Source organism: Python bivittatus, unplaced genomic scaffold, assembly GCF_059951505.1.
Source record: "Python bivittatus isolate LINGU-HERP-01145 unplaced genomic scaffold, Pbiv_v1 ctg000850_np1212, whole genome shotgun sequence".
Classification (NCBI taxonomy): Eukaryota; Metazoa; Chordata; class Lepidosauria; order Squamata; family Pythonidae; genus Python; species Python bivittatus.
In genome coordinates this window covers 42,431,082-42,459,005 of record NW_028277112.1, presented here as the reverse complement: position 1 = coordinate 42,459,005, position 27,924 = coordinate 42,431,082, and the positions used below count along the sequence as shown (strand labels likewise).

General features: G+C 40.0%; 1 protein-coding gene across 2 annotated transcripts; it reads right to left on the bottom strand.

The window, feature by feature from the left end:
• On the bottom strand, window positions 1–27,813 carry VLDLR (very low density lipoprotein receptor). 2 transcript variants are annotated; one of them, XM_007423382.3, is made up of 19 exons: window positions 27,434–27,811; window positions 18,784–18,903; window positions 17,075–17,197; window positions 15,839–15,961; window positions 14,522–14,902; window positions 12,693–12,815; window positions 12,286–12,408; window positions 11,919–12,038; window positions 11,709–11,834; window positions 11,111–11,282; window positions 9,712–9,936; window positions 8,924–9,042; window positions 8,372–8,511; window positions 7,718–7,859; window positions 7,136–7,285; window positions 6,251–6,328; window positions 5,071–5,151; window positions 4,502–4,671; window positions 2–1,939 (listed from the first exon to the last, which is right to left on the bottom strand). In XM_007423382.3, exons 1-19 carry the CDS (start codon window positions 27,558–27,560, stop codon window positions 1,904–1,906), a joined length of 2,679 nt encoding a protein of 892 aa, XP_007423444.2. In that variant the 5' UTR covers window positions 27,561–27,811; the 3' UTR covers window positions 2–1,903. The 2 variants fall into 2 exon arrangements, with proteins under 2 accessions (XP_007423445.2, XP_007423444.2); XM_007423383.3 differs by lacking the exon at window positions 6,251–6,328 and having other exon boundaries at window positions 1–1,939; window positions 27,434–27,813.
• Window positions 27,814–27,924: the final 111 nt, after the last annotated feature.

Sequence of the window (27,924 nt, the reverse complement as noted above, 5' to 3'; positions counted from 1 at the left end):
AAGCTATGAGCCCAGAGCAGAGGCTTGCAACCTGAATCCCAAACCACATATAGTATGAAGAGCCTTGGGAAAACCCCCAGGTAGAAATCCTGAAAAAGTTTTTATCAAATTATAGATTTAATGCAGCTGAAGAACATTAAATGTATGATCAAAATAGACTGCCTATTTTAAATTTTAGTTAAACATAAATGAAAGGAAATCAAAATTAATTGTCCTGGGTGAGGGTTAGATTTTGGAATGTTGCTCCACAGGATACCATCAAAGATGAAGGAAAAAGCCCTGGAAAGGACATGCAGACCTGGCTTAAAGAATATGGGTACCAGCAACTGAGGCCAGAAAGCAAAGCATACAGCGCTCTTCAATTGTCTATTGGCCACGTGGATGGGTCTGCTGGTAACTGTCCTTCAGCAGCATCCATTGAGCCAGTCACCCATTCTGATGTCCACAAGATGCAGTTTCCATTAGTTGTCAGCATGGGACCATTAGTCAGAATGGTTGAAGATCTGGAAAACACTGGGTTTGAGAAACATACTAATTTGAACACTTGTCAACAGCTTTCTCTCCCCCGGCCATAATTAAAACAATTTATATAAGCGTCTGTATAATTTTGCACAATTTCCCAGGATTAACCCCAAACTAATTTGGCTATAAAATACTTACACCACAGCAGGGAAAATAAAGCGATTTCTACCTCTTTTCTACTATCAAGTAGAACGGGTACCTTATCTTTCCACCTGTTCTGAGCAAGATAAACCTGTTTATATTGCCGTATTTTATTACAGGAGCTGTTTGCTCTCAGTTATGCTTTATAACCATGTATAAAAAATATTAACTGGGCTCAAGCACTCAATGTTCAGTTTATTCATTTGTTTGCCTGCCCTCTGGAAGCACTAAGTTTCCTGCTAAGGTTTTCACAAGACAAAATCCTGTAAGTGAATTAACCTGCCAAAAAGGTTAGTAGGCAGATAACCCATACATTAAAAGTCTTTGCATCCTCTAAGTAGCAGAACATCTTGGCATTTGAAGTCAAGGGCAACAGTAGGCAGCCCCTTATGAGCACCTTAAAACCAGTGAGATTACTGAAGTTGAGTTCAAGATTTCAAATGCCTGTTATTATAAAGAAGGTTTCGTGAGTGGTTCACTGGATTATAGTGAATTTTAGACCATTTTTTTGTCTAAGAAGTTAGATATATCTACTCCATGACTTTTAGGTATCGTATCTGAGCTCTCTATGGGAATGGAGTTTAATTCTGCTTTCTTGTTTAGATTAGTTCAAAAGAGAAGTTTCATCCATGTGCCAAGTGGTCTTAAAAGAATAATGAGCCAAGTCATGTACAGAGATTTGCTTCTTTCATTTCAGTGTCAAAATTTACAGTGATTTCTGATACAGAGCAGTTGTCCTCTGCGCACCCCTGTAGGTGGTTCAGGGAGGACAAATTCACAATTCATACAAAAGTTAGTTTACAAATTTTTGGCAATTAATCTGAGTAACCCGTTTTCTCCTATTGCCATTTTCCAACCATTGAAAAAAATTATACAATAATTTACATTGAAATGTTATTCCAAAGTGCTTAATAAACTATCCCCCCCGGATGATTTACAATTGGGCCTGTACAATTATTTACAGCTAGTACTTCTGAAGCACTTAGTATAATATGGCTTCTTGAAAAGTGCTTTATACATAGCCAGTGGTGGGAATACTTATTTTATTCAAGGGTTACAGGTAACTAATAGCTATCAAAAGCTGATAGTGAACACAGATCTTTACAACTTTGTATGAAAGTGTGGTTTTGTGAACTTGTTCCACCTGTGCCTTCATTCTTCAAGGATCTCTTCAGCCACTGTCTGGCTAACATGCAAAAGTGTAGAATGCAAGCGTAGACTAGAGGGCAATTGGCAAGATTCATGATAAATCATCCTCTGTGCTGACAACTGATATCTGTGTGGAGAAAAAAAAGTTTATTATATCCCAGATTAATCCACCTGTATTTCAGGCAGGGAAGTTCTACCTTTAGCGATCAGCTGTTTGTTGGCAAGGGTAACCTGCAATCCTGAGACCTCCCTCTAAGCTTACTGCTATTTCAGTAATGCACCATCCCTCTATTTTAAGACAAAAAGCACATAAAAATTGCACTCTAAACCCAATTGTAGCTTAACAGTTTTTTAAAGTGAGCATACTATTCAGTGCCACAACATATCCACAGAGAAAAAATTCCCTACCTAGAACAGCACATTCTGCTCACTTTCTTCCAAATGTAAAATGTGGCCTATGCCACCAGGAGTTTCTCTCCCCCCCCATCTTCAGTATATAAACACAAGCTTGTCTGTGCCATCAGTTTTCACTGATACACCACAAATATCCTTTTACTTTCTCAGCCAAGGAGTGGAGCTGAACAAATAGCTGCTCAAGCTTGAAGTCTGATACAGTTTTACATCAAGCTGCCATTTTTAAGCTGCAAACATGTAAATCAAACATATTGGTTATATGCCCTAAAGCCTTCAGTTGAAGAATACAGTGCATTCGGAAAGTATTCAGACCCCCTTCACTTTTTTCAATTTTGTTATGTTGCAGCCTGATACCACAATCATTCAAATTTATTTTTTTTCTCATTAATCTACACTCAGTACTCCATAATGACAAAGTGAAAACAGAAGTTCAGAAATATCTATAAATTTATTAAAAAGGGAAAACTGAAATATCACATTGGCATAAGTATTTAGACCCTTTACTCAGTACTTTGTTGAAGCACTTTTGGCAGCAATTACAGCCTCGAGTCTTTTTCGGTATGATGTGACAAGCTTTGCACACCTGGATTGGGGGATTTTCTGCCATTCTTCTTTGCAAATCCTCTCAAGCTCAATCAGGTTGGATGGGGACCGTCAGTGGCAGCCATTGTCAGGTCTCTCCAGAGATGTTCAATAGGGTTCAAGTCAGGGTTCTGGCTGGGCCACTCTAGGACATTCACAGAGTTGTCCCTAAGCCATTCCTGTGTTGTCTTGGCTGTGCGCTTAGGATCGTTGTCATGTTGGAAGGTGAACCTTCGGCCCAATCTGAGGTCCTGAGCGCATATTCATTGAAGATATTTCTGTCCTTTGCTCCATTCAGCTTTCCCTCAACCCTGACCAGTCTCCCAGTCCCTACTGCTGAAAAACAGCCCCACAGCATCATGCTGCCACCACCATGCTTCACTGTTGGGATGGTATTGGGCCGGTGATGAGCGGTGCCTGGTTGCCTCCAGACATAACGTTTAGAACTGAGGCCAAACAATTCAATCTTGGTTTCATCAAACCAGAGAACCTTGTTCCTCACAGTCTGAGAGTCCTTCAGGTGCTTTTTTGCAAACTCCAAGCAGGCTTTCATGTGTTTTGCACTGAGGAGAGGCTTCCATCTAGCCACTCAGCCAGAAAGTCCAAATCGGTGGAGGGCTGCAGTGATAGTTGTCCTTCTGGAACTTTGTCCCATCTCCACACAGGATCTCTGGAGCTCAGTCAGAGTGACCATCGGGTTCTTGCTCACCTCTCTTACTAAGGCTCTTCTCCCCCAATTGCTCAGTTTGGGTGACCAACCAGCTCTTGGAAGAGTCCTGGTTGTGCCAAACTTCTTCCATTTGAGAATTATGGAGACCACTGTGCTCTTGGGAACCCTCAGTGCAGCAGAAATTGTTTTGTAGCCTTCCCCAGATCTGTGCCTTGCAATAATCCTGTCTCTGAACTCTGCAGGCAGTTCCTTTGACTTCATGACTTTTGCTCTGATACAGTATGCATTGTCAGCTGTGAGGCCTTCTACAGAGAGGTGTGTGCCTTTCCAAATCACGTCCAATCAATTTAATTTACCACAGGTGGACTCCAATCAGGGTGTAGAAACAGCTCAGCAATGATCAAGAGAAATGGGAGGCACCTGAGCTAAATTTCAAGAGTTGTTGCAAAGGGTCTGAATACTTATGCCAATGTGATATTTCAGTTTTTTCTTTTTAATAAATTTACAGACATTTCTAAACTTTTGTTTTCACTTTGTCATTATGGGGTACTGAGTGTAGATTAATGAGAAAAAAAATGAATTTGAACGATTGTAGTATCAGACTGCAACATAACAAAATTGAAAAAAGTGAAGGGTCTGAATACTTTCCGAATACATTGTAATTCTGTGCAGAAGCTAGTCAGGATTTTGAGACTTATTATGTGCTATCAAGTCAGTATTGACTCCTAGTGATCACACAGATAGATTTTCTCCATGACAATCTGTCCCTAACCTGGTCCTTCAAGGTCTTCTTTGAAATTTAACCAGGTGGCTAATGTTTAAGATCCATATCCTCGAATAAAGACAGACTACACCAGTTGTTAGGATTCCAATCAGGTGCCACAGGAAGTGTGAAAAGGTTGTACAACCTTTCATGATTTTCTAAAAACTATTCTTTAAATTTGGGGTATCAAGTAGAATCACCTGCTTTACTTCCATCAGTGACTTTTGAAAAATAGTAGAAGCCAATAGGAGTTCACTTACTGCTGGATACGTATGCCCAACTGTACTGCTGTGTCTTCCAATATCTATAGAGAGATCTTCCTCTGTTGTTTTCAGGTACACCGGGTTGTCAAAGTTCATGCTTTTCATGTTCTTCTGTTGCCAGTTGCGCCACATGAAGTAGCCTCCTGCTGCTGCTGTTACTAATAGTACTACAAAAAAATGTGAGATTTTTAAAAATTCAGTTAGAATGCCCTAATCCATCTTATGCAGTCTTGTGCACTAAGAGTTCATTACTTGGATTATACCTTTTCCTCCATGATCTCATGATGATCTCTCCTTCCATTTTGTTTGCAATAATCGTGTGAGGCAAATTAGGCTGAGAAAGGAAGGTGAGGGGGAGACTATCCACTTACTACCAAGTCAGGATCTAAATTGGTTTTCTTCCAATGCTATTCAGGTTCTCTGGCCACTATGCCTTTCCTGCTGCCTCTAGTTATTACTTTTTTCCAAAACAATTTTATATCCCAAAGGAAAAAATGGTGCAGGTGTGAAAGAAGACCATGCTGAAAATGCTTTATCCTGATTTCAGGGCACTACCATATACTTACATATAGGAAGAATAGCCCATGCTGCTGAAGAACTTCTGGAGGAAGCCAGCTCTTCGGATACTGGACTGCTCTGATTTTGACCTAAGGAGAGAGAACAATTACTATTTACAACATATTTATCCTCACGGATAGCCTGAGCAAGCTTGCTATCTAGAACACAACATTGCCCAGTCAAGAATCTGCATAATTCAGGAAGTGGCCTGGCTTTATATCAGCTGATTATCAACAGTTTCTGCTCAGTTCACAATCATTCCATTATCTGTTCTAAAATATTTCATCACTCTTCTGGCATGACTACCTTGCTTGCTATAACTGGAACAGACTGGACCAATAGACCAACAGAGATGGATTAACACTGCAGGATATCTAAGGTCCACCCAACAAGCATCAACAAATACTAGAAGTGAAAACCCAGGCAAGATGAAATCAGAGATTCTAGTCACAGCAGTAAATAATGAGCCTCTAACAAGGCTGTAGGATCGTCATAAGGTTTACATTTGCACCCTTGGAGTATTTCTGGACCCAGCCTTATTTTTGGATTGTCAGAACTTGGAGTGCCCATGTAGCTATTAGATGACTTGCTGAATCCTTGAGGCATCCTAACAGCTCTACCTGAACTGAGTGCAGATAATTCAGCAGCTTCATTGCTCATTTGTTTCAAGACTTAAGTTGGTTTTTGACTTTTAAATCTAAAGGATCAAATACTTAGGACCATAAAGCTGCCCAACAATTTACAAAGATCTAGCCAAGCACAGCTCCATGTCCCGTTGCTGCAGGAAATCTAGTTAGATGTGACTTTGATGCCAAGGTATTCGAACTTCATGCTCAGGCCAGTCTGCTTTAGTTATAAGACTGCTCACTCTGACTCACAGTTAGGGCTTCTTTCTGCAGGAGTCTGATACTTAATTTTTTCTGCTGCTTTTTGTTCCTTTCTCATTGCTAAAATGGTTTCTTTGAAAACAAGGCACAAGGTACAACTTTACCAAATGTTTGGCTATGCATTCTTTAAGAACTCAAGTGCTTTGCCATAACAAGTCAAGTCAGTCTAGCTCCACATTCCTTGAAATAATCCCAGCAAGACAGACAGTTGCTGATTCCTGCTTCAATGGTCATAGCTTTGGCTTAATTTATCTTGCTTCACCACCAACACATTTGAGCTGCCTTGGATCAGGACCAATACCTCCAGAAAGTGGTCCAGGTGGTTTGTCCGTTCTGCTGCTCTCTTTTGTCTCAGTGAAAGCCACAGCAGTTCCTGTACCTGAAATTACAGATCGGTAACTCTGAAGCTCCGCACTGGCTCTTTTTTCTCTTTTTTCTCTTTTTGTGGAAGTGGAATACCCATAGCAGATGAGTATGGTCATGCACGCCTAGTTAATCCAACCCTGAAAGATGTTAGATTTATTGTGCTATGAAGGTGTAGCCAACAGGCAAGGATATCATTATGTCAGCTATCATAATGCTAGGAGTCACTTCTTAGCTAGTTCGGTATGCAGAGTCGTCATGTGTATCACAGAAAACAAAGCAAGGATTGCGGTTTTTCAACAGAATGGGAAGGTCCACTCAATCAAAGGTTACAACAGGTTTGTTTGGATCAAGCTGCAAGTCTATCACCACCAGCACACAAAACCAAGTGCCACTTAGCGTGCCATAGCTGCTTGTATATTATTGTGCTTTTATATTCAGATCAGAATACCATCCAGAATTATGCAATCCAAGACTCTGGATTAGTGTTTATGTAGAATTTGATTATTCAAAGCATCTTGCCTCTTTCTAGATTAGAACTGTATTGTTGCCAATAGGAGTTTGAGGCAGGTTGCTTGTGAACTCATGGCAGAGAAGCAGCTTTCTATGGTTTGCATTCATGTACATCATTGCTGATAATTAAATCAGGTTGATGTTCAGATTTAACGTTTTACACAGCATGCAGTATCCATGAGAACGCAGAAGCCAGGCAGTCAGGATGCTGTTTAATGGCCAAACTTAATACATTAGCAAGAGCTGTACGCATGAGATGGCAGGGCGTTAGCGCTTCCAGCACACCTACGAAGAGAGTCCAAGGCTATACCTCTGCATTTCAAGCCATTGTCTTGCAGTGCATCTCCATCAGGACACGTGCAAGTGTACTTTGGGGAACGACTGTTTATCTGGGGAGCAGGCAGGCAAAGATATTCACACCCTCCATTTGTCATATTCTCTTCTTCACACCAGTTTTTCCCTGTGGGTAGAAATTTTCAAGCATGAGTCACCTAGAACTGAAAACTAGAATTTCTAATAAAGCAGTGAAAGCTGTGGCCTATTTACTCTTTGAAACAATTACAACATCTTACTTGGCTTTCCACTTTAAATCCAGTACTGAAGGCAGTAGAAAGAATGGAGTACCCCCCGCCCCTTCCAGGACATCCAATGCTCAAGATGAGAGCTGCCCCATCTCTGTTATAAAGGCACTATTTCTCTTTTCAATGCTAGACAGAATTGCAAGGCACTTTGAAGAAACAATAGAAAGTCAGAAATACTTGACAGATTGAAACTGTCCATGAATTTTGCTCCTCAGAGAGAGCCTGAGCAATACTGTACTCTCCTCCCACCTGCACCTTGAGAACTCAAGAGTTTTCGCTTGGAGTCTTACTACCTACACCACTGCTATTACCTGACTGTTGAACAAGTTCATGATATACAATGATGTCTCGAGCATCATACAGATTGTTTACTACTGTTTGCAGCTCAGATCCTGTAAATTTATTGGCGCTGTACACGGCTTCATTTTCCCAGTCTGTCCAGTAAACAGTGTCCTGGGAAGAAAACAGCGATTATTTCAAACTGCAGGATTATTTCTTAACTTCCTCATATATGAATACTGGAATGTACACTAAGGAGCACGCATCTCATCACTTATAGGTTCAAAAGGAACCTCTTCCAGATAAGCTTATTTTTCTTCCTCCTCCAGCTTATACATTTGCAACTTTTTTGTGATCAGGGGCATATTTTTGTCTCCCCCACCCAGCCTCCCCGAATCCAGGGTTGCAGGAGATTTGGCAGTAACATCATAAGAGGAGACAGGACAGAAGGTTATCTTAAAAAAAAAAAAAACTATGAAAGGAAAATAGCTATACTAAGCGTAGCTTCTCCAACTTATGAAAAAAAAAAAAATTACGACGCCAGAATTTTGCACGTTTCTATTACATTTTAGCAGTGCAATCTCCTCATCCCCCCTAAAGAACTAGTGGCAGCTGACAGGTAGCTCACCTCTGCCATATTACCCTTCAACCTCTTAAAATACACATCTTCAACTTTTGATTCTTACCTCAAATATCGTCAAACTAAGAGGATGAGCAAGAAATTCATTGGATGCAAACACAATCCTGCGGTCTTGCCCATTCATATCCACACTGGAAAGCTTATGTAGTTTGGAGTCAACCCAGTAAACACGATTCTTTACACGATCTAAACAAAAACACACTTCAGTACTTAGGCCAGAACCATGCTTTAACAAGAACTTTCCTACTTAACTCTCTTTAAACCTGGGTGTCTAGGAAAGCTTTGAACTAGCATCCTTGACCACACAACGGGTAAATAAAGGCCAATGCAAGCAGTGATTGAAGAACTCTTATCACTGCCAAAAGCTGATGGACATGGCCATTCAGAAACCAAGATACAGATATGTCAATACCATCAAACTAGGTATTGGCTTGATTTTAGGTGGGGAGGAAAGAGAAAAGTCTGGTGTTTTAACATGGTATTTCAATACAGAAGGTCACTTGCTATCAACCCTTAATGTAATAGTCTAATTTAACCAGTAACTCCAAGAATTCCTTAAGAAAGGAATTCCAGTGTGGTACGAATAACATTAATATACCTAGTGCAATCCCATTGGGCCTCTCAATATCTGTTGTCACAAGTTGCTGCCTGTCAAGTCCATTCATCCCTGCTTTCTCAATTTTGGCTGGTTCACCCCAATCAGACCAATACATGAAGCTGTAAGAGAAACCAGGTAAGAGCTGTCATAAATCTACTCTTGTGAGTCAGTAATTTTACTTCTACCATCTCCTTTTAAACATATTTCTTCTTCAGTTGGATGTTCGACCTTAAATTTGGACAACCTTGCCAGAATATTGGACCTCCCCCTCCAATAGATTATTTGTCCTTGGGACATCAAGTACCACTTATACAATCTGATTGACAAAGCTCACTTCTCTTAAGGCTTTCTATTGCGTCAGTGCATTGTTTTATGTTCTGAAGAAATACAGTGCTTTCTAAGTAGCCCACCTATTAATTAGAGACACTCAAGTAAGATGCATAGACATCACTGGCAAATATCTAATATTACAAACTAGCAATTCTTGCTATGCCACCTCCTGCTATGCCTTTGTCAACATTGCTGCTGGTGTTAGCACAGCTGTGAAAGCGATTCTGAAGTGAAATTACAATCAGTTTATGATTTCTTTCGAGCTGCATGGACGCTTCCTGAAAGACCCTCAATTATCACCCCTCAAATTATTTGATTTAAGGCTCACAGGAATCCAAGAGGTGATTTAATTTCAGGAGGGTGCATCTCTGTGCAGGACAGTCTTACTAGAAAGGCTTGAAGATACTCAGAATTAATACTCAGATACTTCCATATCAAGTGTGTAAATATGAGCTTACCCAGAAAGTGGATCCACAGCCACACATGCCGGCTCCCTTAAGTCAGTGTTAAATAAGACTTTCCTTTTAGTGCCATCAAGGCTAGCCACCGAAATGCACTTCAGGGAGGAATCAGTCCAATAAATGTTCTTGTAAATCCAGTCAACAGCAATTCCTGCAGGACTTGGTACATTGTCTACAATCCGGCGATGGCGTACTGGTTTGTTACTAGATGTAATTGAGGCACTAGGGAGAAACATTTCATTAAATGCAGTCCCCAGGGAATGCAGCATCCTATATTTAAGCATATGACAAAGGCACAAAAAACAGGTCATGTCTGGTTCTAAGTTAATCCCGGATCTGACTTGCCTAGAAGTTTAGCTTCAGCTACTGTTCAATTTTATCCTACCTTTCTTTTATGTTTTACCACCAAGACTGCTACCTACGAAATTCAGGTAGCTGTGTTCAACAAGGCTTTTTAGGATAATTTCTGTCAGGAATACAGCTGGCACTGAGCTCCTAAGGCCCTTTCGAAGTACACCTAGACAATTATTAGAGCAGTTCTCCTAGATCAGCGTAAAAAGCTCTTCAAACAGAGTAGCAGTTGAAACAAGGCGGTGTTACATTTTGTTAATTTTTATTTAGTGACGGCTGGTTAAATCGACAGCCATTTTGAAGCTGGGAACAAAGCAAGATTCCAGAACAATGCAATGAGAATATTGTGGCTATCTGTATTTAGATCAGCCCAGACTGCTAGCAGCTAAGAGCCAAGCATGTCATTTTCCACGGAGCTATTTAGATCATGCCTTGTAGTAGCAGCTGCCTTCACCCTACTGCCAAGAAGAAATGGAAAGTGTTACACCCTCTGCTTGGAACTATAAAAACCAGAGCTATAAATGAGCTACACAGCCCACTTCAAACTACTGACTGGATCTAGGTGTAGATCAGATGCTGCACGGTGTCTCCCAGCAAAGCCTTGTACCTTTAAGCAGGGGCAGGAAGCCATTTTCATTTGGGGACTGGACTAAGAAAGGTATTCCAAGACAAAGAAGGTGCAGCAGTGAGGGTGAAGAGGGAAGGGTCATTTTTTTTAATTGGGAGGGGGGGCTTTGGCTTTCTCCCTCTACTCAAAATAGGTGCGTTAAGCTATTGGAAGTTTAATGTGCTTAGTTTTGTGTATGTTATTCCCTTTAAAAAGGAACAACTGTGCTGCAAAGACTGAAAACTTGTTGCTAAATTTCAGTGGCATGATCTTGGGGAGGTCAAGGGTTACCCAAGGGGAGCACATAGGTTGTGTGTTAGCCACGCATCAGAAGCACTTTTATCTTAAGGGGCTGACACCCACTGATTGCTTTTTAAGATATGGTAGATAGGTTAAGCTTTTACCCTCACACAGAAACAGCTTACATAGTCAGTTTACCTGAGGATTGCATTTGGCCCAACGTCAGCCCAAAAGATTGTATGCTCAGCCATGTCGGCATCCAGAGCAACAACATTTCTTAGGTCTCCTATTAGCTGTGTATAGTCCTGCCTTTCAAGGGCAAACTGCCTGATGTTCCAACGATTAGTAAAAAGCAGACTTGGTTCTCCTCCTGCAAGAGAAGATTTGTATACAGCTTTCAACAAATAGCTAAGTATAAAAACTTAAAGCCAGTTGCTGAAGAAATAGCTCTTCCCACAGCTCTTGGAAGAAAGTTGAGCACCTTATTCTGGGGTTGGCTTAGCCATCCACATATTCAGCTACCCTCCCTGGAACTGCATATTTCAAGAGTCCAACTGATAGCTGATAAAAGCTTCAGAGACAGTCAGGAATGCAAGATCAACATTATTAGTCTGGGCAGGACTCTCACATCTGACCATGCTAGCTGGGAATTCTGGAGTTGTAATTCCAATACATCTGGAGCCACCCCTGTTTGGGCAAGGTTGCGACAACATTTATCAGTCTGAGAGGTGTTGGCCATAGCATTCTAACACCCTATGACAGAATTTGAGTGGAATATTTGCTCCAAGTTACTTACCAATTGCTTTGCATACTCCTGTTTGTGGATCCATTCGGTAGCCACGGCTACATTCACATTTATAGCCCAGTTTGGTATTGATGCAAATCTGACTGCAGATACCTGGATTCTGGCATTCATCAATGTCTAGGGAAAAAAAGACACTCACAGCTGCGTCCTAATATGAACAAATGGTAACTTCAGAAATGTTGTCTTCTGCAGGATCTTTACCTCCACATGTTTTTCTGTCTATCAACTCGAAGCCAGCTGGACAATCACATTCATAACTTAAAACCAGATCTCTGCAGATGTGAGAGCAGCCTCCGTTGTTCACCAAACATTCATTTATATCTGGAAAGAAGAACTAGTAATGCCATTCAAGTCTTAGATTTGTTATTTGGAAGCATCAGTGATGCAAGTTTTTCAAGAAGGGGAAACTGTACAGCTGTTTGCAATGGAAGAACTAAACAGCTTCTGGGTTAGAATGTGACCTATTACAGTAAGTGCTGCATAATTTCTTGGGATGAGAAATTGTTTCACTAGTGACAGCCAGTTGAAAACATTGTTACTTAGTTGGCTTTCTTAAAGTACAACTTACTGCATTCTTCCAGGGGCTCATCACTCCAGTCCCGGCAGTCCTGTTTCTGGTTGCACACTTTGCTGAAATCTATGCACTCACCACTACCACACAAGAATTTTCCAGGTCCAGTGCACTGATTAACTAGAGGATGGAAAGAGAAAGCCACAATTAAATAAATGGCTCTATGCCCAGTTTAATGTCTCCTTGGTGTGCAACTCAGCTACTTATCAGTTTCAGGGAATCAATACTAATTTATGAAAAATCAGGAACGTTGTCACTCTGAGCAGCAAAGCCCCAAAGGGCATGTTCCAGGAAGCAAATATCAACAATTCAAGAAACCTCCAATCACAACACAAGGAATGGGACTTCTCTATATTCAGGTCACATGCTCACATCTGCATAACCTTAAAGTCCTAATTACTTACCAGCATGACAGTTCACTTCATCAGTTCCATCTATGCAATCTCTTACACCATTACACTGTCTGGTCCCATGAATACAGTTGCCATCCTCACATCTGAATTGGTCAGGTCTGCATGTCCGAGAAGCTGAGTGGAGGAGATACTGTTTAAGGACCACATTTATAACAAATAAGTATTGATGATCACCATTTGATGTCAATATTTTTAACTGAGACAATTCATTCATTAGAAACTTAAATGATGTCTTATGGGTACCATCTGTGCTGATGTGGTCCCTTAGGATTAGGGAGGCATTTATGTCTGACAATTAAGAAATTCATATCTATTATTTCAAGTACAAATTTAAAAGTGTTCTAACATTCTTTAGAACCTTGGAAATGGTGTAAACAACAATTTCTGGCTCTTTATCTCCTTTTCTATGGCCTTGATTTTTGAGTACGAGGATAAATACATTCACTACACATAATGGGAAGATACTGAATTTTGTAGAATTAGAGACTAAACAATAGATGAAAACCCTGTTATTACTAAATATATTTTGCAAAAAGAATGATTATCAATACCGAGTTCAAAGTAAGTCAAGTTCAGTCATTCCTTTGTAAAGTATCTATGTCTCATCAGTTCAGATCATTAAGAAAATTTGAAGAATGGTACATCTCTACTTCATTTACCAGGAAAGGAACCTTTCTTAATATTAATCTTTATTTTAGGGAAATACAAAATATAACCAAATACAAAGATACACATATATTATTCTTTTATCTATCCCCCACCCGCCCCCGCACAACACAACCATATTTGTTTGACTGAAACAATCAAATTCCAAAACTTTGGTATATAATTCAATGTCACATTAGCATTTTTAACGTTTAAAATATTTCCCATAAATCTACTTATATACATTAAAACAAAGGAATCTTATCACCATTATAGAATACTTTTATATAGTACTTGAAAATTTTAAAAACTCTTGGAAGATGATTTAGGATTTGAATGTGATGAATCTCATTGGAATTCTATGGCACAGAATTCATTTGAAATGCCTTCTGATCATCAGTACTGATTATGGAGATTATTCATAGGTAACACTCTGCCCCCTGAAATTGCACACCTAAATTGTAATATTTCCAGATAGCATTAAGCAAATGGCAAGCAAAATGCCATATTTTGCCATCTTTAGTGATAATGCCAAATCAGCCAGTTCTTTTTATTTATGTTTCATTGGGAAAATCAACTACCAATAAAGTATAATGATTCATGCTGCTTATAAACTGTACTTCCTAAAGAATATAAATTGATTCTATGTAAGAACTGATTCAATTCCTTATCACAAAACTCTGGAAAATTAAAATAGTGATATTTACAAAGATTTCTACAAAATTACAATAAATAAATTTATTTAAAATATAACTATTAGCTACATTGATAATTTTTTCCTATTTTCATCCATAGAAATCGATTCTGGACCAAAACAGTGAATACAGATGTTTTAAATGTTTCCACTTCTAAAGATCAATGTATACAAACAATAACACTTTTCTTCAGGGGCTTATGTTTTTGTCATAATTAAACGGTGTGTAGTGGCTAAGGTGTGGATCTAGCTGGAGAGACCCAGGTTCAAGTCCTCCTCCATGGAAATTTGGAAGGAAACTTCAGACGAGTTACTGTGTCAGCCCAACTTACCTCACAAGATTGTAGTGGGGAAAAACAGAGGCTAGGTACCCTGCCTTAAGCTCCTGGACAAAAAGTGGGATGCAAGTCTAGCAAATAAATAAAAAATCATTTTGGTTTCCAATAAAACCTCTGCTGCCAAATAACAGCTCCTTACTTACGGCAATTGATCTCATCGCTTCCATCCTTACAGTCCGTATCCCCATCGCAGCGCCATTTCTTGTGAAAACATTCATCTCCTGAATCACAAAGCATTTCACTCTCTCCACACTTCACAGTATGGGCAGGTTGATGGCCACACTGTTCTGGAGATTCATCTGACCGGTCGGTACAGTCAGCCTCCCCGTCGCATACCCAGTTAATTGGGATGCAGATGTCGCTTTCACTCGTGCACTGGAAGTCACCTGCTCCACAGGTAGGAGCAGTGCAGCCCTCTTCATCACTATCATCACCGCAGTCCTCCTGCCCGTTACAGGCAAAATCTTTTGAGATGCACTGACCATTAGCACATGTGAATTCTTCAGGGCTACACGTTATGTTGGCTAAGGAAAATGTGAAATAAACTGATTTACCAAACAGCACTGCTTCTTGGGAAGCCAGTGAGAAGTGCGAACAGAGTATTGCTATTCTGATCAGATTAATTTCTACACCTGTACCAAAACTGCCATTTAATCTAGCAATTAGAGACAGAATTCTGAAATTTCAGCAATCAGTACCTAGCAAGCTAAAAAGGTACTGGAAGAACTGTACATAATGCAAGACAGAAACTGCAAGACTGATGAAGCTGCCTGATTTAAGTTCTATCTATTCCATACAGTGAAAATGCCTGTTTTTAAGACAACTTAACCTAGTATAAAATAGCATTTTGAAAGAAGAACTGCTTCTAATATATATAGCATTGTTTTTTATTTTTCTTTCAAGTGGTCTAGGTCCCTTATTGAAGGCCCATTTTTTACTTACTATTTAAGCTAACATCCATATTGTATTAGGCACTGACATATAATTAATGGCATATCTCCTTAAGATGCCACAGTTCCCTGAAACATTTAATGGGAATTTGGCAATTCCCATTTACTCTTAGCAGTTTGGTGCAGTGGTTAAAGGCATCAGGCTAGAAAATGAGAGGCTGTGAGTTCTAGTCCTGCCTTAGGCACGAAGCCAGCTGGGTGACCTTGGGCCAGATCCTCTCTCTCAGCCCTAGGAAGGAGGCAATGGCAAACCACTTCTGAAATCTTGCCAAGGAAACTGCAGGGACTAGTCCCGGCAGTCATCAGGAGTCAACAATGACTCAAGGGCCCCCAAACAACACTTACTCTTAGGAGTTATAGGGACTAAGAAAGGGGGCAGTATCTACTAAAGTTTTGCTAGTCATGCCCAGTATGTATTAGTGTAACCAAAACTAAAGATTTTCATGGGGAAGTTATGGCACAACTTAGCTAGCTAAGCCAGCCCCTTCATCCCCACTAACTTTGGCTTACCACAGCCTTCTTCATCTGTACCATCACCACAGTCATTTTCTCCATCACATTTCCAGGATACAGGGATGCACTGACTTGACAGAGGACCACAGCTGACTTCACCTATCGTACACCTTCTTCTATCTATTGAGAAGCAATTAAGAGTTTGCTTAGGCACTTTTTGAAGACTATAAGGTCTGAGGACTCAGGACAGTTGTTCAAATCAAGAGTGACCTATATGCAGGCCCACAAGCCGTTTCCTCCAACTCTCTAGTACCCCATCTGCCACAACTGTTTAAAAGCTGTAGTAGTGCCTTGGAATTCTGGGGCCAAGCATGTAAAAACTGTATTCTAAAGTCCCCAAACTTACCCCAAACTCTGCATATTCCAGCCCCACACAATGTGTCCTATTATTCTGTCTCCAAAATATTAAATGTGATCTTCAATCACCAAAAGGTTTCCACTCCTTCATTTAGATGATGGAGTTTGTGTTTTTATGACGTCTTTTCAGCTCTAAGCATGAAAACAAAGATTATCTGCTATACAACTGTAGGAATGTATATTTATTTGCCTCTGTACCCATCCAGAGGCAAATAAACCATGTATTAGCTATTTCAGGATAGTTTGGGATAATCTCTGTGGTGAGAACATTATCTCTTCATTTAATATTCTATGGATCTATTTGAAATTTGTGATGCTATACAGGCACTTAAAACAATAAGCTATTAGAAATAATAATACCAAGTAGAGATTGTTTTCTGGATCTGTCAGTAGTTTGTTGGGTTATTAAGGCATGTACATAATCATATTTAGGGGTTGCCCATCCATCCATCCATCCATCCATCCATCCATCCATCCCGCAAGTTCTCAAATGCTTTTCTCGGCCTGGTATCTTCCAATTCGCGTAACCAACTAATCTGAAGAGCGCTAGAATGGCGAAGGTGGACTTTCAATTGAAAGAAGGCATTGAATAATGCCATCAAAGCCTGAAACTGAATTTATTCCCACCCACCTATCTTCTGCCTTTGGGCCAGCCCAATCTAAAGAATTAGATTATAGAGGTGGAGAAAATTTAGAGGGAGTGCTTGAATTTCTGAGGGAAAGGAGGGACATAAATCTGACAATAAATGTTTACTGACAGTAGATACAGTCTGTAATATAAAGATGAAGTATGTATTGAAGCATAGGCATTTTATTTTAGTTTTTAAAAGGGAAGATGGTACAGTTGACCTGCAGCATAAATGTCAGCCTACTCACAGCATAACTCAGAACCTTCATCAGAGCCATCTTCACAATCAGCATCTCCATCACACTGCCACCTGTTTGGTATACACTGTCCATTCCGGCAAACAAAATCTGTTGCAGAACATGTCTTCTTCACTGCATAAGAGTAATATTTTGTTAAATTTGCCCACAATACAGGAAGAACTTTGCTGCACAGTTTCAAGTTATTTCAAAAGTTTCCTCCCAGAACTACTAAGGTACTCATACCTATTTGATAACAGCAGACCCAGGAGTCTGAAAAAAAGTAAAACTCATATTTTTTGCATTAATTGCTGAGACAGTTTCCATTTCTCAGAAAGTCACCATAGCCAACTTTATCCTAGTTAGTACAAAGGAGTCTGGTAGCACTTTTTTTTTTTTTTTTTACTAACAAATATTATTAAAAGGCATAAGCTTTTATGAGCTATATCTTACTTCATCAGATGCACACAATGGCTAAACTGATGTACGGTTTAAATTGGGATGAGGTACGGGGGAGGAAAGGGAACAGAGATTGGTTAAGCAGATGCAGGTTACATGTGAGACAGATTGCAATTGCCTATTCAATTAACAATTGTATTCAAAACCCATTGTGTTTGTTGAGACCTTTAGCAATAGCCCGAAACCTTTTGATGCATCTGAGTTCAGCAATCTCTCATGCAATATTGCAGTTAAACTATTTTTTAACCACACAAAACAGCTCATGAAAGGTTCTACCTTTTAATAATATTTGTTAGTTGGAAAAGGCATTATCAGACTCTTTCTAATTTTTGGCTATAGACTAACACAATTCTCCTCCTACGATGCCTAGATAACAAAGTAGTTATGTATGCTAAACATCAGGTCATATTAAAACAAGAAAGGAAAAAGCATATACTAGTATGACTTCAACCACATCATAGGAAAGCAAATGCCACAGGATAGATACTTCTATGAGCTTTTTTTTAAAAGGGGATTCATGCTCAATTCTTCCCTCTCTACCTACAATGAGAAGGAAATCATATACCTTCAATATCCTGGACTTCCAGCCACATCCTGGGGAATGGTAAGGGCAGAGCTAAGGTAGCCTCAACTTACCACACAGAACACTCTTTTGTTGTGTCTGACATCTGAGAAGCAAAGACCCTGAAGTTTTTGTAGTAATTGTGAGAAGATTTGTAAAGATATCTGCTCTGTCTGTCTAGCTCAGGTCAAACAAATGGCATTGCAAGAAGCCCAGTTCTGCTTATGGGCTTCAATACCAAGGTCAATGTGAAACTCTTGGCAGAACTAGCAGTCCTATCCTAAGGTATTCAGATTATGGCTACTATTCCCATAGTCGCTTTAGATGCTTTGATAACCCTTCTTAAAGCTGGAACTATTATTGTAATTATTATTCTTCCTGGCTGGCTGTCAGAGCCATGCTGAAGACTATCTTACTATTAGGATAGAGCTAGTTTAGCATAGTGGATAAGGCATCAGGCTGGAAACTGGGAGATTGTGAATTCTAGTCCCGCCTTAGGCACAAAGCTGGCTGGGTGACCTTGGGCCAGTCATTCTTGCTCAACCCTAGGAAACAGGCAATAGCAAGCCACTTCGGAAATCTTGCCAAGAAAACTGCAGGGACTTGTCCAGTCACCAGGAGTCAAGACTGACTCGAAGACACCAAAAAAAAAAAACCCCAACTACTAAGAGACTGGATCAGTGGTCATATTAAGCCTTACCGCATGCTAGTTCATCACTGCCATCAGAGCAGTCTTCATCCCCATCACACCGCCACACCAGAGTTATGCAACGGCCATTGTGACACTGAAATTGTGATTCATCACATGTTACTCTTGTACCTTGAATTGAGAAATAAATTACAGTTAGATCCAATAGACTTTGAAGCAGCAGAACATATCAAATACAGACTTTAGGAATGATAATTCCAGTCCTCTAGGAACTAAAGTAGACATAGAATGTTTTTTCAGGCGATTATAAAGTGATGATGCAATCATTGCTCCTAAAATGCAATTCTTCATACGTCTCAATTAATAAACCTTTATTCATTAGATTTGATTTAGACTGAGACTGACATGGTTATTTCTAAAAGTATGTTGGGCAAGTAATGCACATGAGGTAATATAAAGGAATTTGTACCACCTTACTTCATTGAGACTATATCTTTTTTAAGCAGTTTTATAAAACACTGCACCACATGTGGATGGAGGTATATGTACATACTTCTATTTCATTTATTTGCCTATACAGCAATTCTAGATCACTCCATTCCCAAGAGACTAGTAGAAGATATCTGAATGCTTAAAAAAAATAAGTTAGGTGAGGCATCAGTCTATTAAGGAACCTTGGATGCAACACTGGGGAAAAATTCTATGGGATATTTGGAGAGGCCAGAAGACTAAGTTTTTGCCAAATCACCAAAAACAAATACAACTTCCTTTCTAAATTGTAAACTTATATATACAGTACAAGGAATGCTTAGCAACCAGTCTATGACCAACTAAAAACTTGATACAGCACCTAGAGCTGAGACAGTGGCAGTGACAATTAAGGGGCATGGTTATAATTACCCTGCAGAAACTCTGCAAAACCTATTTGTGTTTTTGCTGGTCACTGATCGAATAAACATTATTAGATTATTTGTAGAAAATGCACAGAATATTTGAAAACAATACTGGAAAAGACATGCAGGTAAGAGTAGAAGAAAGTGATTGGAGTCAATTAATGAACCATTAGGATTCTGTGAATCAAGCAAAATCTGATTCAAATAATCTATTCAATTTGGAGAATCGATCTCATTCAGAAAATCAATCTGATTCAGATGTTCAAATTCAATCATTCAGATTTCCACATCAGTTGAGAAAAAGCTATTTCTTAGCATATACAGAAGCATTATCCAAAGGGCAAATAGCAAATCTAAATATATCTTCTGGGTTGTAAGAAGATTTATATTCTATAAAGCACCCCATTCGTCCTGGAATGACAGAGAAGAAATTATAGATGGATAAGAAAACTATTGTTTTTTTCTTTCTTCAACAATGGGGAAGAAAATTGAGCCAAGTCTGGAATCCAATAACACATTTTGTCAATGATGGAGAAAAATGGAGAAAATGTTTAACAAAATTGTGCTTCAAAAAATTTAGCACAGGTATACTCTATTCAACTGGAAGTATTGAAAACCAAGAGGTCATTTCAAAAGGCTAAGTGGAATAGAAAGGTGTTTAAGAACTTATCTTCTGATGCTGAAAGCAAACTGCCCCCAGGGAAGAAATACAGCTGTAACACTGTGGTGCAAATATAAATTTGACATGAAATACATTGTCTTGGTACACTGTAAGAACTGTTCCCTTGTTTGGTCTTGCAGGCAGTGCTTTTTTTCCTTTTTCAGACTTACTACAGGAAATATAGCCCATCTATATCTTAGACCTAAAAGCTCACGAAAATTCAAAGGAAGCAGATGCATCCTCCATACAGGTCTAGAATACATTTATGAGGGGCATCAGCAACTTGCATATTTTGGCATTATGTTTTAGGGGCTGATATAACTTACATGACATACTGGTTATTATACAAATTGATCAGGAAACGTTGCTCTACTTTAAGAACTATTAGCTCTCGCCCCCCCCCCAAAAAAAACACCCTTGGATACAAACTCTTGGGTAATTTGAACAAAAACCAACCTCATTTTTTCAACAAAACTGAATTAAATCAGATACACATGTAAGATATTGGCTAAAATGGATATTGTCCTTTCTACTTCACCACTTTCTAGGAAAACATGGTCTATGCTATAGAAAGGTATGGAAGAGGGCCATAAGAATAAGCATGGAATATTATTGTTAAAGGAAAAAGAACCAACTGCTATGATTTATGTGACAGAACAACTAAGGCTGATAAAGTAAATTTATCAAGGACGCAACTCCATATCACATGGAAACTTGGTATCTGCCACAACTTGATATCTGCCACATATCTGCCAGTTTGTCTCTTTCATCATACACAGGAATAGAGAAAATTGCCTTATGCCACATATGATCCTAAATTCTTGTAACTCAGTGAACTCAAAGTAAATTAGCAGCAGATTTACAGAATCTCCTATGAGAATAATTCCCAGTTCCATATGAAGATACCAGAGATTAAACATGGGACTCTCGCACATAAAGCTAAAGCATGTATACCGCCACTGAGGAATGGTCCTTCCAATACAGCAAAATATCAGTGAGTTTCATTTCCTTGCAGTGGAAGAGCTACTTGTTCCTCAGATCTTACCTAGCAGAGAAAGAGCCACCTAGTGTGTAATCCATACAAAATGAAAATAAATAAATAAATAAACAAATAATAAATCACTGCTCAATACTGTCCAAATATACAGCCAAGATATTGCAATGGAGTTTGGACTGGACAAATGTGCCACCCTTACCATCAACAGGGAAAAAATAGTGAAAACTGAAGGAATCAAGATGCCCTTTGGAAATAATATCACGAATCTGATGAAGAAGATCACTATAAATAGCTGGGCATCCTTCAGGCTCACAACATCAAGCACACTTAAGTCAAGAAGAAGGTTAGTAGTGAATACATCAGAAGAGTGAAGATCTTAAAAGTTCAAACCCAATGGTGAAAATACCATCAAGGTGATTAACACCTGGGCAATTCTAGTCATTAGATATACAGCTGCAATAGTGGACTGGACTCAAGCTGAACTAAAAGCCCCGGATAGGAAGACCAGAAAAATTACAATGAATCATGCCCTTCATCCACACAGCGACATTGACAGACTCTACTTACCAAGGAGCATAGGCGGGCATGGAAAGTTACAAGTACACCAGACAGCTGAAGAAGAAAAAAGGACATTGGAAGAATATCTGAAGGACAGTGAAGAAGATGCACCGAAGCTAGTATACCATGAAGGCTTACTGAAGACCGAAGAGACCAAACTGGCCTATAAGAAAGACCAAATGAAGAATAGAAAAGAGACATGGCAAGGCAAAGTATTACATGGCCAGTACACAAAAAAACTATCAGGCAAAGCGGATAACAAGACCTGGCAATGGCTAAGAGCAGGAAAGTTGAAGAAAGAGACAGAGGGGCTCATTCTGGCTGCACAGAACCAAGCCTTAAGAACAAATGCATACAAAGCCAGAACTGAGAAGACAGCAACAGACAGCAAATGCCACCTCCGCAAAGAAGCTGAAGAAACACTGGACCACCAAGTTAGCTGCTGCAAGAAGATTGCACAGACTGATTACAAACAATGGCATGACAAAGTAGCAACAATGGTGCATTGGAATATCTGTAAGAAATACCATTTGCCTGCAAGCAAGAACTGGTGGGACCACAAAACAGACAAAGTAATAGAAAATGAAGAAGCTAAAGTACTCTGGGACTTTAGAATTCAAACAGACAAGCACCTGCCACACAACACCCCAGACTTAACAATTGTTGATAAGACAAAATAGTCTGGATAATGGACATTGCGATACCTGGAGACAGCAGAATAGAAGAGAAAGAACTGGAGAAAATCACAAAATATAAAGACCTGCAAATAGAAGTAGAATGACTATTGCAAAAGAAAACAAAGATAGTACCAATAGGCGCCTTAGGTGCGATCCCAAAACATCTGGAGCACTACTTGAAGACCATTGGCATTGATAAAATCAACATCAGTTAATTGCAAAAGGCAGCTTTACTTAGAACAGCTTATATCCTGTGACGATAACTTTAACACCATCAAACAACATCTGCCTATCCTAGGTCCTTTGGAAGGACTCGATAGGTGGACAAAAATGGCAAATCCAATCAAAACATCTGGCTGTGTGACCAACCATAATAATAGTTTTTAATACAATGAAACTTAGGGTGGATTTGTGTTTGAACTTTCTACACACAGGGCATAATTAAGCATCACTGTACCATACCTCATCTCCTATTAAGTTGATCTGAATGAAGTACAATAAGATATGCTTCTCAGCACATGCAGTCAGGCTTACCTGTCTAGAACACTCTGAAATTCAATATTTTAAAGGTCAAGGAAGTTCAGCATGATGCAAGCCTTTCCTAATTTGTTGCATCATTTAGATGTTTACTTTTGTCACCTCAAGGTTAATACAGTGTATTTATTTTTAGCCCTCACTAAAACAGCAAGTGCTCTAAGTTGATTTCTGCCAAGGTCCAGCTTAAGATTCTACTTTTTGTACACACCAAGTACTTAAGAAAAGGTCTTGGCCAGAAGTTAGCACTACACAGTAGCATTTCTTGATACTGGGGGATGGAGATCTGGGAAAGCTTACAATGGACAAAATCCCACCTCAAGAGGCCCCAAAGGTTAGGACAATTTTAGGCAACTTCTCTATTGTGGAAAGCATTAGGTGGACGTGGTTAATATTTCAAGTTAAGACATTCACACACGCATAGGCATCTTTTGTCATAATATATAAGTTTGTCTCAGAATTGATTAAAACTGTGAGCTACAACTCTTCTCCCTGAAAAGAGAACCAATGAATTCATTAATCTCTGCAATTTCAATAGCTTTCCTCAAATGCCAATCTTGTGGAATGTGCTTGTCAACACCAAATTTAAATTACAAAAACTGCTAGAAGAGAGAAAGTCAACAGGTGTTTACATATGCTGAGTAGCACATATAAAGACCTATTCTTGATCTTCCTTCTCCTGAGGAGGAAAGTTCTGAATGTGTAATTAATTTGAATCATCCCAACAATTAGAGGCAGAGTTTTGCTAACTGTACAATCTTCATATTAACTTTGTTTCAGAGTACAGTGCTATGAATACACCTTGCAAGATGAGATGAGAACTATCTGGTAGCTTTAATTTCTCCCTCTGAAAAGCTCCTGTCAAACCAGTTTGTGTTTGACAAGAAAAATTGAGTGAACCTTTGAAGTTCAATTCAGTGGTAAAAAAGCAAGGGAAATGGATGAATTTGTATACCTTTAAGGAGGGAGAGATTCTAAAGCAGTGTTTTTCAACCTTAGCAACTTTAAGATATGTGGAGTTCAAGTCCCAGAATTCCCCAGCCAGCATGCTGGGGAATTCTGGCTGGAGAATTCTGGGAATTCAAGTCCACACATCTTGAAGTTGCCAAGGTTGAAAAACACTGTTCTTAAACATGAAATGTCTGGTAAAAAGGCACTAGTAGTATGTGGTTTGTTGAGAGGAATGAATTAAACTTGAAAGAACTGAAAATATGTAACCATATATAAGAGCATGTTTGTGTCCACTTTGTTATATGAAAGTGAGAGTTGGCAAAATTAAGACAAACATAAAAGTCAAGTTCAGTTACATAAAAAGTATAAAACAAGCAGAGATAGGGTCAAGAATGAATAAACACTGAAGGAATGTGAACCAAATACAAAAATGAATGACTAGTATATAATAAATACACTGAAGTAATTTGGTCATATAGAGCCAATGTATGAGGATTGAATTGCATAACAAATATATGAAGAAAGAGAAATGGCTCACAAGGAAAGGGAAGACCAAGAAAGTCATGACTGGATAAAGTTGATAATCCTCAAAAAAAGAGAAGTTTAAAGAACAGAAAGCAATGAATTGGTATATGGACAATGGCAAGGTAAACAGAATGAAATTAGTATAAACTTAAGATTTTTTTCTTCTACCTTTAGTTTCTTTTTCTTACTATTTACTCTCTCTGAACTTTACATAATATCATTTACTTTGTAAGGAACTAACATGATGGATATGTAGCACGTGTGAAAAGTTTCTACAGCTCACATGTTTTTGGATAGCACAAAAATGAAGATGGCTGATTCCCAATGCAAAGATTTATAACAAATTTAATGCCTGAACTAAATTGAGACTTTAGCTCATTATATTTAATGCTACAAAGGGCAACCAACTCTTATATTTCAAATTTCATCTACAAGCAGGAGAGTTACTTTTTAAATATACTTTTACCTATTTGCTGTATCTCAGTTCATTAGTTTACTGTGACTGGTGATGTGTCTTGTTGAGATAGCTGTGCTGAATTTACCAGAAGAGTGCCAAAGCTATTTTGATTCTACCATAAATATTCCAAGTTCAAAACACTCCTTTCAAGGACATGAATACCTCCAGTATGGTTGAAATACCCTCACAACAGTTCTGGTAACAACCCATTTTGAACAGAGTTTTGCACATCCCTAACCAGGATTCTTTCACATCCAATGTTTTCTTTCACATTAACAAATACACTAGCAGCTAAAAACAAAGGTGAAGAACTATAATTCCTATGATCTTCTGATCACTATCCACACTGACTGGAATCCTATGGATTCTCCATTTTTGGGCTAGAACTACATTGAAAGATAGATGCTCTACATTTCTTCCCCAGCATGACACCGGTGGCAGTGCAGCACATATGGACACCTACTCTAATGCCTTTGGAAGATAAACATGTAATTTGGTATTGGGACTACTTGGCCTTGCAACTTAGTTTCTTGGGCAAATTACAGTACTGATGCTTGGAAAAGAAGAAAGTTCTTAAGTGACATAAGCAGGAGAGCTTGCTTCAGTGGGAATCTGCACTTAACAAAAGTTATTTAAAAAGCAACACAATGCAAGAAAACGTAACAATCCATATTTGAAATCTTTCAGGCCTTAAATAATGATTTCCAGTGAAGCGTGCATTAAAAACCAAGAAAATACAATGTAAGATTCCAGTCCTTTCTATATCTGATGAAGGTAGACTATAGTCTAGGAAAGGTTACACCACAGCCAAGAAAGTTTTAACACAGCATGTTTACAACGGAATATTTGGCAGTGAAGAAGAGTTACTGTTTTGGTAGCCTGGCATTTTGCTTCTCAAGTGCGAAAGTTAAAAGGCCACACAAGTAAGACTTAAAGAAAAAAGCAAACAACTGATATGGCTAAATATAGCAAATCCACCTGCAATAATGCTATAATGTATTTGACTTCAAAGAATTTGTTCTCATAAACAAAACAATTGCATCTATATGTCTTATTAAGACACTAGATTTTTAGCTTTGTTTTAAATGGCCTACTCAGCCATAAAGAGAAAGTTAATATTTGCCACCAAATATTGCAAGTCACCATCCTACTTGCAATGCAATCCTGCTATTCGTGATAAGTTGCCTTGTGTAGACTTACTAGGAACTAGCAGAAACATGAAGGATTGGAAGTTCTTACTTAATTGTATGGCGAACTGTTGAATTTCTCCTAGTTTTTATCTTCGGCTGCACAGTTCAGATAAGTGAGGCAAGCTTAGAAAAACAGTCCAGGATTATTATTTAAGGGAGTAGCTGTTTCATGATTAAATAACTCAAACAATTGTATCTCAAAGCATTAATTAAATACATTGCTGGCCTTCAAAATCAGATCCATATGCCAACTAAAATACTGCTGAGAACAATGCACTGTGTGTCTGGTCCCTGCAGGCCATGCAACATTGCCCAAATCATGTCCCCATTTTCCATTTGGAGTAGCTCCCTTATCTCTTTTTAGGGACCAAACTCTCAGCATCTGCTCATACAGCAGTTATCTTCTCTGTAGCTCCTTCCCCACTGAGCTCATTCACTTGGAGCCACTGCTCTCTGCCACAGGTGTATGCATGCTATTAAGCCAGAGTTACAGTTGGTGAATACAGTAAAACCGAGGGATCCCATAAACATTTACACGATAGTGTTATTTGTCTTGAGATCACCACCACCAACATGGTGCTGCAGCTATATACATCTCTTCAAGGGCCACCCCCTCCCCTAGCAGACAGAAGGAAAGTTCTGTAATCAACGCTAGGGAGTACCCCTTCAGATGTACCAAGCAACCGGGGGAGGGGGAGGGGGAGGGGGTGGGCGGCGGGGGGGAGGGAAGAGCGGGGGAGCGCTTGAAGAGCTTCCCTCTGAGCAAACGCCTCAACTTTAGGGTCAAGGCAACGGCGCAGCCCACAACAGCTGTCAGAACAAAGAAAGGCCGGGACACCCTCTGCAGGAGGCCAGGTTAGTCTTCTCTCCACGCGCGGATCTTCGGCAGCACCGAGGCTTCCCTTGACTGCCGCCCAACACCAACTGGAAAGCAGCACCCCCGCCTTTCTCTCCTGCATCTCGGCAAGGCGGACGGCAAGAAAAAAAAAAGGATCTTGATTACAGACGCAACAGCACGTAGCCGTTCGTTGGAAGAAAAAAAAAAAAAGAATTACTGCTCCTTTGGGGGATTTCTGGAGAAAGGAGGGAGTCCACAGCTCCCCCCTCGACCCGCTGCGGAGCCGCAGGCAAAGCAACCGCGCTCGCCCGCGTCCTGCCTTCCTCACCCTCACCGCCTACACGGTTGCCAGGCGCCCCCGGGGAAGGCTTGGAGCCGCGACAGCCGCCGAGCTAACGGAACCCCCTTCCTCTTACTCACCACGCGCTCCTCGCAGGCAAGCCAGCGCGAGCAGGAGCCACAGCCACAGCCACAGCCAGAGCCGCGGCGGCCGCCAGAACGTGTCCATCGTGCAGCGCCCGCGGCGCCTCGCACAAGTTCGCAGCATTCAGGGAGAAGGAAAGCGTGAAGACGGGGGGAGTCCTTCCCTTACTCCCCCCCCTTTTTAGAAAGGTAAATATTGTTCACGGTCAAGAATGCAAACCGCAGCTTGCGGGCGCCAGGTAGGGTGGAGAGAGGGCAGACAATGCAGGCGGCAATTCCAGTCGGAGGCAAAAGCGCGCGGGGGGGCGGGGGGTAGAAATCCAGGAGGCGCCGTCCCGGTCAGGGCGGCGCGCGTGCACCCGCGCACGCACACACCGGTTGTGCCGGTGAGGAAGAGCTGAAGAACATACACAAAGGGGAGGGCAGCTCCACGACGCTCTTATACGAACCACCCCGCTCCTGTCTCCTTGCGCGCCGCTGCCGGTGAC

What these genes read in the sequence shown, in the direction of transcription:
- VLDLR (XM_007423382.3), bottom strand. Translation starts at nt 27,560, where the DNA reads ATGCTGCGAACTTGTGCGAGGCGCCGCGGGCGCTGCACGATGGACACG. An exon ending in AGACAGAAAAACATGTGGAG is followed by an intron (nt 11,835 to 11,918) that starts GTAAAGATCCTG and finishes TTTTTTCCCTAG; the next exon opens with ACATTGATGAATGCCAGAAT. An exon ending in TTGGGCATACGTATCCAGCA is followed by an intron (nt 1,940 to 4,501) that starts GTAAGTGAACTC and finishes TTCTCCACACAG; the next exon opens with ATATCAGTTGTCAGCACAGA.